General features: G+C 45.5%; 1 protein-coding gene across 1 annotated transcript; it reads left to right on the top strand.

The window, feature by feature from the left end:
- The first annotated feature begins 4,329 nt into the window (after window positions 1–4,329).
- LOC123076071 (small polypeptide ROTUNDIFOLIA LIKE 2-like) lies at window positions 4,330–5,158 on the top strand. Its single transcript, XM_044498525.1, has one exon. The coding sequence runs from the start codon at window positions 4,412–4,414 to the stop codon at window positions 4,529–4,531; it is 120 nt and encodes a 39-aa protein (XP_044354460.1). The 5' UTR covers window positions 4,330–4,411; the 3' UTR covers window positions 4,532–5,158.
- The last annotated feature ends 6,521 nt before the right edge of the window (window positions 5,159–11,679 follow it).

Raw genomic sequence — 11,679 nt, 5'->3', positions numbered from 1 at the left:
TTGGTTCATAAAGGGATCAAACCAGAGACAATTAACTGGCCAGACCGTTGCCGGACTTGGTTCTTCGGGGCTGGCGGAACCTTGGACCCTGTAACAGGGAAGTGCATTTGGACGAACGATCAAATGGACATACCAGTTAGTAAGCTTAAGCAGTATATCGAAGCAGCGCAGGAAGGGACGTTCTTTCCAGAGAGAGAGAACGACGAGCTCACAATGGCCCTCGGGAATCCTGAGCACCCTGGACGGACACGAGGCACGCCAGGCTCCATTCCGTGGAAGGTTGGGTTTCCGGACGCAGGCGGTTACAAATCCCATGAGAGGAGGAAAAAAGTGCAGCAGACCCAAATGCAGGCACTGCAAGCAAGGGTAGACGCGATAGAGGAACGAGAAGCAAATCGTAGCAAACGTACTGCCGAAGCCTCCCCCGAAGCTACCCCGCCATCTCAGCGCAGAAGCAGCGTGGCTTCCACCAAGCTGCTTTAGCTAGAGCATGCCTTGACGGCTCCTGCCAGCTATCCCGTGGATGCTATAACGGAGTCTCAAAATTGCCACCTTATGACGCAATGGATGAATTTGAAGGTCAAGGCGGCTGTTGGCTCTGTTTATCCTACTGAACCCGGCGCAACTTTTCACTGCCGGCCGATTCCAGAAGGATATGCTAGGGTGATGGTGGATGAGATAACGGAGGGATTTGAGGACCTCCAGCTTGACCACCCTACCGGTGAAGGGGAGACTCGGCTGGGGTCTGCTCTGAAGACTCCATGCCTATGGCGGAAGGAGCTCATCAACCTTCCGAACTGGACGCCACCGCCTCCTCCTCCTCCCCCGGTGAGTCAGGGCACTCCGCCTCCACCGCCTCCTCCTCCGGTGAGTGACGATCAGGGCCCTCGGCCGACTCCTTCTCCGGCGCGTGGCGGCACTCCGCCTCCCTCTCCGCCTGCGCCGACGCGCCCGAGCAGCCAACCTCCTCCTTCTCCGCCTCGTCAGCAAGGGCGGAAGAGACCTGCCGCCGCTCCAGCTGCTCCGGCGCGTCGTAGTCCTTCTCCTCCGCCTCTTAAGCAAGTAAAGAAGACAACCGCTACATCTGCTCGGTCGGCGTCTAGCAGTACAACCAGAGGCGGGAGGACATATAGATTCGGTCCTTCTCTGAAGACTCCAGAGAAGTTACCATATGGGAGGACCCTGGAGGAGAACGCCGAGATCGCGCAAGAAGAAGTGAGGAACTTCTTTGAAGGGGTGAAAGCAAAGAAACATCCACCTCCGGAGGAGAAGGTAGATCGGGTGAAAGTGAAGCGCACTCTGGCTGCCCTGACAAAACCACCGAAGTCTGATCCGCCGAAAGGAAACTATGACCGCATTATTGGAAAAGAATTTGCCGAAGCGGAGCGGTCGGGAAGTACTGTCAGTGATCAAAGGCTGAAAGAACGACGAGCTGGGAAACAAATTGCCCAGCTCGGCGAACAAGCGAAGCAATCGTGCCCCCCGCTCAAGGTGCCTAGCCACAACGTCGCTAATGATCCGAGGATGGTGCCCGGTTATAGCAATCTTGCAGATTACCTGCCCGACGAAGTACATTATGAACCCATGGACGTGCAGATACAAAGATACGAGTACGGGAAGCCTCTCGTCAAAGATGAAAGATCTCTATCAACGATGATGCGAAGATTGCATGATTGGTACTTGAAAATCTGCAGAGACTCTGGGGGGAGGAGTACTTTGTATGTGAAAGTTAAAAAGGAGCATGACCTCGTTGGAATTGATCTGTTGCCTGTTCCATTTGAGGAGTTCTATCAGTTTTTCAATCAATTGGCCCTCGATAAAACAACGGTCGCCTGCTACTGTCTGTAAGTAGTACTACTTCTGTCATTAAGTTTCTCTATATAGCTTAGCTCTTTCATTGCATGTATTTATAATCATCCTCACTATATTATGCAGATTGAAGATCGCCGAATTGAAGAAAAGACAAGTCGGTGATATTGGGTTCATTAACACATATCTCATAGATGCAACTGAGGTTAAACTTCATGCCGCAGCTACCGAGGCCAACTTGCTACGATCGTTCGTAATAAATCAAAACAAAGATATAATACTCTTTCCTTACAACTTCAGGTGAGTGTTACTGTCTTGTGCGTATTCGGTTTCCCTTATATATTAGTCAAGGTTATAGTAATGTAATTGATGAGTTATGCATGTGTGTGCAGTTTCCACTATATTCTCCTAGAGATTAAGCTTGAGCAGGGAGTAGTAACCGTCTTAGACTCTAAACGAAAAGATCCCCAGGACTATGCAGACACGACTCAAATACTCCAGAAGTAATTTAAATCGATCATTATCCACCATATCAGCAACTTTGTTCATTTCCTGATATCAAGTAATTGTTTTCTTTGTCCGGCAGGGTTTGGAGAAAATTCACCAAAACAGTTCCGGGACTGCCGAAGGAGCTGGAATTTAGACACCCGAAAGTAAGTACTATAGTAGCATGTTCCGCGCATCTCCTAGTGATTCAAGCGCTAGTTTCATCAATACCATTTAGCATTCTTGCTTATCAGTTTGATTGACCTCTATTTCTTGTAAAGTGGTTGTGGCAGGAACAAGGGAATGATTTCTGTGGATACTACATCTGCGAGTCCATCCGCCACACGACCTGTGAGCGGGGCGGGTACTCTAAAGAACAATATGAAGTACGTAAATAACAACATTCACAATTTTATTTTATTACCATCATTTGTGTTGAGTTTCAGTCATTCATATATATATGTATTGACCCCCTTCTTCAAATTAGATGTTTCGGAAGCGGGATAAACTCCTAGCACCAGCTCGCATGCGAGTAATTCAAGAGGAATTGGCGGCATTCTTTCTTGACCACGTGATCCCTGAAGACGGAGAATTCTATGTGGACCCTGAGTCTGTATGATTATATTTGTAAGAGATAATTATTGTATATATGTAGCCGGTAGTGTCAGATAGATATACAAGAACTTGTTGTTCGACCAATCTCTCGGAGAAGGAGAGGTGGTCGATATCACTTCTCTCTGTATGCATATATGTTCATGACGATCTTCTATTTCCTTCGTTTGCTTACTAGCTAGCCAGCGTGTCTAGTCCTCTCTATACGTATGTATAGTACGTAGCGTCGACCAAGCACGGACATAAGAGAGGACACTTCTCTCTATTAATTATAGCTAGCTAACACAATATATGAAACACCTAAATTAACCCCTCAAAACCCCCAACCCCCCCTTTCAAAAAAAAACCCCAGCCACAGAAATGCTGACGCGTGGATGCCTATTGGTCCCGGTTGGTGCCACCAACCGGGACCAAAGGGTCTCCTGACTGGGCTCTGCGCACTGCCCACGTGGAGGGCCTTTAGTCCCGGTTCTGGATTGAACCGGGACTAAAGGGGGGAGGTATTAGTACCGACACTTTAGTCCCGGTTTCGGAACCGGGACTAAAGGCCCTTACGAACCGGGACTATAGGCCCTTTTTCTATTAGTGAGCCCATCTTATAGTCAATATGTGCAATAGTTGATTAAAAGAGTATACTACTTTTTTATTATATGGCCCACCTTTCACTCTCACAGATTGCCTAAGAGCACGTGCTAGAGTTGGCTCTTCACCAAGAGCCTGCTTACCTTTTTTCTCCTCTTTTTTTCCCTTCAACTAAATAAGAATATACTAATTTATTTCTTATAGCCAGCTGACTCAACTCTATTGTACTTGCTCTAAGCTTGCAGCGGCTTTTGTGGAGGAGCTGGTAAAGCGATAATTAATGCGGTCAAAGGATTAGCACTGAAGAAACAAAAGGAATGTCTATCTTGTGGAAGATTGTCATGGGCTTAACTTCTTACAATTTCCCAAGATCGCACAGTGCCCGCATTCAATGCATTCTTGGAAGATTCATCCATTTCATAGTTGCACCATTCCAGAGATCTATCGAGATCGGAGATCCTTTTCTTGGAGGCACAAAACAACCTGCATTCATGCATCTACCGTACCTTTTCTGCATCCATGGATGGCTAGCTGTCAACTCAATCTTGTCCAGCATGTTCCTCCACAATATAATCCCGTTTCTAATGACCGTCCGATCACCAAGAGCGTGCAATCTCGTATGCAATTAGCCAGTAAAATATGATGTTGATAAGCTCGGTGTCAGGGGGGGTGCCTCCTAGTCCATAAGCAAAACTTCTTGCAAGTGGGAGGTATGATGGTCCCCCCCCCCCCCCCCCCCCCCCCCCCCCCCCCCCCCCGCTCTGCACCTGCACTGATACATGTCTATATAAGGCCCAGTATCTTTCACTTTCATTCCAACAATTAGGGTCCTTGCACCAGTTAAGCTTTTGTGTAAAAGGAACACCACACAAACCTTAGACAAAGCCCCTTTTTTGGTACATCAACTACCAAGTATTGAGCCATGAAGGTTGGGAGCCAGATGAAGCAGATGGGGAAGCTGAACAAGGCGCTCAAGGAGAAGAGGGCCAAGCTCTACATCATCCACCGCTGCGTCGTCATGCTCCTCCGCTGGAGTGATTGATCCATCCGTCGATCTGTTCGCCGCAGATCGATCGGTGATCAATCGTTTGTTTCAGCCGATCAGTCCCTTCTGTTTTGGATCTTTTTTTGCCCTGCCGATGATGCATTCGGCAGGGTTGCAGATTCCAGCGGCATGGCCGATATGTAGTGCATGCATGGATGTTATTCATTCATGATGCATGCATTGCGCTGCCTATGTTCGCATTTTAGGAGGGATTGATCGGTTGATGGGTTGAGATTTTCATTTCCATTTGTTTTTTCACTTGCTTCTCTGGAGGCAGGGGTGTGAGGAGAGGACGCCGGACCACTCAGCTACAAAGGTTGATGTGCTTCCTTTCTCTTCCACAAATGGAAAAGGTTGATATAGATACCAGTTCATTTCGTTGCTGGGACTCCAGTTCAATTGGCTACAAATGCTGGCGATGCTGATCACACGCATGATTCTGAAGAAGATCGAAGATAAGAAGAAGATTAAATAAGACGCTGATCTCATGGATTATTCTGCTGGGATGTTGCTTTTCGTTCTGATCCTTGTATTGTAATGTTGCTGTCCAGGACATGGTTTCTGTTCTTGTGGTTGTAGTGTAGCTGGTTTACCCCAGCATGAAGATTTTATCTTTCGGTTAAATAAAAATAAAAGCTGGGCTGTGAAGCCTATTTTTACTTCTAAGAAACATTGATTTCTGAAGTGCCTGCAAGAAGATTATCTCACACGATTTTGACTTTCGCCCATTGTATTAAATAGCGCGCTATGCCTCTTAGCGGCGGACCTCTTCTAAATGTTATAGCACGTTATTTAAAATGTTTATTCATGTGTTTGACAAAAAAGGATTTCCCCCGCTTTATATTGTATAAAACAACTACTGCATTACAAATTGAACAAGCCAAAACAAAACAAAAGAGAGAAATGGCAAAGATACATGATACCAAAGGAGCCACTAACAAGCACCGAATGCACCAAGTGCAAGCTTCAGCATTGTGGCCCTCGGCGAACAAGAGCCAGCACACGACGCAACGGAGACAAGGTAATGGCCCACTGCAGGAGGATTGCCACGCTCCGTCAACTCCCAAGAGGCCAGCCATTGTCAGTCCGTCATCCGCCTCTGCCTCCGAAGAAGCCCCCCTGCCCTCTATTCCTGGATCGGAGGACACTATGTTGTCGACAGGTAGAGTCGCTCACCACCGAGCTCGCATGGACGGGACCAACAGGTGGCTGGGGAGAGGACGACAACTCAACAAGCACGGCTACCGCACCATGCAACTGCACACCCCAACATCGCCACCGCCGCGCTTAGGCATCAAGTTCAATCCCAAGTAGCCGAGCGGGAACAACACTTGAAATAACCGGCGGACCACAACCCACGTCGGAGCTTCCACCACCAGTCTGCCTTCCCAAGATGGTGTCTTCAAGAAGAAAATGACACCGGCGCATTGTCACCACTCAATCCGGAGACTTTGGGCTTTCACGCGGGACGGGAAGGAGAGGGTGAGGGCAGGATCGCGATGCTACCGTCAAGAAGGTGAACGACGTCAAAGCACCGCCGGTGTCGTGATCATAGCAACCGGCCAAGGGTTTCCCCCAATCCATCCCTACCAGACCCTTAGCCCCACAAACTGCCAAATTCGGTGAACAGACGACGTCGGCAGTGCCAGCTAGCGAGGCAGGAAAAAGCTCCAGGGAAGGCCTCCGTCTTCAGATCCGCTACAAGGACGAACTAGGACACCCTGGGAGGCAGTCGACACCCATTGTCGGCCCACCGCGCACACGACCAGGCGCGACGCCCCATCGCATCAGCATCAACCATGCACCAAAGGGGGGCCGATGAGCTCCACGACTGTGGCTGCCACCACAGGTCCTGGCGCAACGCGCGTAGAAGACCACAGAGCCTGCTACTTCTTGAGCCTGCGTCGATTTTTTCCTTTAAGAGGAATGGGTGATGCAGCAAAGTAGAGATAAGTATTTTCTCTTAGTTGAGAACCAATGTATCAATCTGTAAGAGGAACAGACAAGTCATGAATGATTGCACCTACACAAACAAACAAATACCTGCACCCAACACGATAAAGAGGTTGTCAATCCCTTCACGGTTACTTGTAAGGATGAGATCTGATAGTGATAGATATAAAAGATAAGTAAAAGTGCAAAATAAAATAGAAGTAAATAAATTGCAGCAAGGTATTTTTGTGTTTTTTATTTTATAGATCTAAAAATAATATGATAAAAATAGACTTGGGGGCCACAGTTTTCACTAGAGGCTTCTCTCTTGAAAGAAAGCATACATGAGTAAACAAATTACTGTTGAGTAATTGATAGAAAACTGCATAGTTATGACGATATCTAAGGCAATGATCATGAATATAGGCATCACGTTCATGACAAGTAGAACCACTCCTGCCGGCATCTACTACTATTACTCCACACATCGATCGTTATCCAACATGCATCTAATGTATTAAGTTAACAAGAATGGAGTAACGCCTTAAGCAAGATAACATGATGTAGAGGGATAGATCCAAATAATATGAACATACCCTATCTTTTTATCCTTAATGGCAACAATACAAATACGTGTCATGTCCCTTTCTGTCACTGGGAATAAACACGGTAAGATTCAACCCATCACAAAGCACCTCTCCCATTGCAAGAAAAATCAATCTAGTTGGCCAAACCAAATCAATAGATCGGAGAGAAATACAAAGCTATCTTAGTCATGCATAAAAATGTTTAGAGAAGACTCAAATAATATTCATAGATAATCTGATCATAAACCCACAATTCATCGGATCTCAACAAACACACCGCAAAAGAAGATTACATCGAATAGATCTCCAAAAACATCGAGGAGAATATTTTACTGAAGATCAAAGAGAGAGAAGAAGCCATCTAGCTACTAGCCATGGACCCGTAGGTCTGTGGTAAACTACTCACACATCATCGAAAGGGTAGCAAGGTTGGTGTAGAAGCCCTCCATGGTCGAATCAATCTCCGGTAGAGTACCGAAAAGGCTTCCAGATGGGATCTCGTGGTTCTAGAACTTGCGGCGCCGGAAAAGTATTTTTGGTGCGCCCTCTGATCTACGGGGAATATTTGGGAATTTATAGAAGAAGAATTAGGGTTAGAGGAGCCACTAGGGGCCCACAAGATCAGGGGGCGTCCCCCTAGGGTGTGCCCTATGAGCTTGTCAATGACTTGTGTTTCTTCTGGCCTCCTTCCGAAGCTTCCAGAGTGTCTTGTGGTCCAAGAAAAATCGTCAAAAAGTTTTGTTCTGTTTGGACTCCGTTTGGTATTGATTTTCTATAAAGACAAAAACAAGGAAAAAAACAACAACTAGCACTGGTTAATAGGTTAGTCTGAAAAAATGATATAAAATAGTATAATAATGCATATAGAACATCCAAGATGGATATTGTAATAGCATGAAGCAATAAAAGATTATAGATACGTTGGAGACGTATCAGAGCCCATCACGTTACCGCCAAGCAATGACCCTGACACCGTTGCGCCCTCTGCCCGCGCCGCTCCACTGCCCGACCACATCGACCCGCATCGGCCACCATCAAGAGAGGGAAGAAAGACCCCTCCCCCCCCCCGCCCCGCCACCGCCGCCGACCGGGCTTCGCCCGTCAGAGCGAGCCGGCAACGGCGAGGGGAGAAGCACGGAGTAGGAAGGCCCTAAGGCCGGCGGCTAGGGTTTCCCCTATTCATGTGTTTCGTCTAAAAGTCCCTTAGCGTGGTACCTCTTCTAAACGCTATAGCATGCTATGGTGGAGCTATAGCGCGCTATTTAAAAGTTAAAACCATTCGGCCTCTAGCCAATAGTCGCTAATACTCATAGTATCGGAGGCAGCTCTAAAAATGTCTCGGATAAATTCCACCACAAGCGGTTTTGATGGTAAATTGTCTCAGATAATTTCTATATTTCTAAATATCTACCGTCAACATATGCAACAATGTTTATAGTAAAATCTAAAAACTTGTATTGAGCAAACAAAATAAATAACAAATTTTGTTTGTTGATTAACTCGTTGCCGTGGATTTTGTCAATGAATCTATACCTAAAAATAAAGGGCCTATTGCATCTGGCGCTACGTCACCGAAATTGCTCCAAAGTTACAAAATATTACCCATCGATGCTATCTATAAGTGATAAAAAATGTTTCACACAGGTGAATCCTGCCTGGGCCGGCCCATGCAATAGTAACCTTCTATATTACGCTCTATGTGCTGGGAGAAGAGACAACGCGCCTGTTTGGACCGGCCCGTATGCGGGCAACCTGTTTCTTAAATTTCATTTTTTTTTTCATTTTCCTTTTCCTTCTTTGTTTTTTGAATTTTTCTACTTTAAATCATTTGTAAATCGTTCACAATTTCAGAAATGTTCATGAGTTTTAGAAAATGTTCTTAATTTTCAAAAATTGTTCACAATTTCAGAAAGAAAATCATGATTTCAAAAACTGTTCACGATTTCATCAAAAAATGTTCATGGTTTTCTTAAAGTTTGTGTATTAAAATTCTTTAATGAAATTGAACAAAATTTTGCCAATTCAAAAAATGTCCACGAATTGAAAAATATCCTAAAAATTCAAAAATTGTTCATGATTTAAAAATAGTTTATTGATTCATAAAATATTTGCTAATTCAAAAAATGATCATGCATTTCCGAAAATGTTCATGAATTTCAAAAAGTGTTCCACTAATTTGCAAAAAGATGTTCGTCGATTCTAGAAATGTTCGCCTATTGAAGAAAAATGTTTTATAAAATGTTCACAATTTTAAAAAATGTTTGCGAATAGCATAAAATGTTCATAATTTTAGAAAATGTTTAAAAATCTGTAAAAATGTTCACGAATTTGGGAAATGTCCATGATTTCAGATATGTTCATGAGTTTATGAAAATGTTCATGACTTTTCAAAATTGTTAATGATTTCATTAAAATGAGAGTGATAGCGTATCTCGGTGATGCAGCAGAATATGGTCATGGCCATTGGAGATTATGATTTTTTTTCTCCCGTTGCAACGCACGCGCCATTTTACTAGTCACGCCAAACATCAATGACTCTGCAATGTGTCCACACTTCCTGATCATCCGTCTGTGCTTACTCTGCAATGTCTTCTCAGACAAGACTTACATACTCCACATTCTAGCGCGTGTGTCCTCTCCATCATCGAATTTAAGGTTAGCAAAGCATATACGGAAGTCTTTCTTTTGAGATGCCATAGCGAATCCATCTTTACTTTCGGGGTGGAGATCATTGAGGGTGTCGCCAAGGAGGTCAGGGTCGAGGCCGAGGCACTATTTTCTTCTTTTCTAGAATACACATAAATACGCGTATCATATGTGGCAAAGAAGTCGGGTACAACGCCTTTCAGCCATTAAAAAACAATCATAAAGATTAGCACCCACATGTAGTTTGCTAATCATGGACCGGATTGCTTTTTCTTCTCGCCTACGCTAGCTTTGGTCTTACATGACTTTGCTATTTATCGACATGTGTGTGTTCGTGTTGGCTGTGTGCATCTTAGTTTTGTGGAGGCTAGGTGTATGCTTATTTTGTTTGTATCCTCTTAATGCTCCATTTTGAGCCAATAAAATTCACCATTTGTCGAAAAAGACAACGATACATGCTGCACCTAGGCCGACCTCATCCCAATGACGATGAGGCAAGCCAGAGAGCAACCAAGCCGCGTCACATCGATGCCGGAGACCTCTACAACAAGACCAAGACTCGAGAACAACACAGACCAACATACCCACCCATTGCGCCAAGAGTTAGCAAGCGGGCGGGAGGGCCTGGGTGGACCAAGAGACGATGTGATGGAGAGACCGACGATGATAATGTACATTGCGCCCCGGAGGCCCATGCCTAGAGTAGTAGCCGACACCGACTTGAGCCATGCTACCAGGACTCCTCGAGCAACAAGACGATGCCCAAGGAGAGATCGATGCCATGACGCTGCCACCATCCGGTCTGGAGACCGAACCAAGGGTTTCACCTAAGCACAAGGAGGGAGTCCGATCCAGGCCAAAGCAATGCCTTCAGGGAGTGGACGACGTCCACGGATGTCATCATTTCTAGCCTCCGCATGACGAAACAGGGATTTCTCCCAGCCCAAATCGCAAACCCCAAAGTTCTAGAGCTGCTCAATCAAGCCGACCACCATGACGGGAGGATTCACATCACACAGCACATCCGCCTCCACCATCTCCGCCACCCCCTCACACACAAAGCCCAAGCCGCTCACCGCAAGTACCACCATCAACCAAGCAAGCCACCACGCCTGCCAGAACGAAGCCACCAGCGCCAAGACCACCAAAGACCGAGAAGAGGCAGTGTGCCACCTTCCCCAGCACGCTGGCTGATATATCTCCAACGTATCTATAATTTTTGATTATTCCATGCTATTATATTATCTGTTTTGGATGTTTTATATGCATTAATATGCTATTTTATATTATTTTTGGGACTTACCTATTAACCTAGAGCCTAGTGCCAGTTCCTATTTTTTCTCTGTTTTTGAGTTTCACAAAAAATGAATAGCAAACGGAATAAAACCTTTGCGATGATTTTTCTTGGACCAGAAGACAACCAGGAGACTTGGAGATGAAGTAAGAGGAACCATGAGGTGGCCACAAGGACGAAGGGCGTGCCCCCCACCCTTGTGGGCCCCCCGTGCACCTCCCGACCTAATTCTTTTGCTTATATATTCCCGTATATCCCAAACCACCAGAGACATCCACGAAAACACCTTTCCACCGCCGCAACCTTCTGTACCCGTGAGTTCCCATCTAGGGACCTTTTCCGGCTCCCTGCCGGAGGGGGATTCGATCACAGAGGGCTTCTACATCAACTCTATTGCCCTTCTGATGAAGCGTGAGTGGTTTACCATAGACCTACGGGTCCATAGCTAGTAGCTAGATGGCTTCTTCTCTCTCTTTGATTCTCAATACCATATTCTCCTCGATGTTCTTGGAAATCTATTCAATATAATACTTTTTTACGGTGTGTTTGCCGAGATCCGATAAATTGTGGATTTATGATCAGCTTATCTATGAATATTATTTGAATCTTCTCTGAATTATTTTATGCATGATTTGATATCTTTGTAATTCTCTTCGAACTATCGGTTTGGTTTGGCCAACTACATT

The sequence above is a fragment of the Triticum aestivum genome, chromosome 1A (genome assembly GCF_018294505.1).
Source record: "Triticum aestivum cultivar Chinese Spring chromosome 1A, IWGSC CS RefSeq v2.1, whole genome shotgun sequence".
Lineage (NCBI taxonomy): Eukaryota > Viridiplantae > Streptophyta > Magnoliopsida > Poales > Poaceae > Triticum > Triticum aestivum.
Note: the sequence above shows the minus strand (reverse complement) of the source record. Positions and strands in the feature narration are given on the sequence as shown.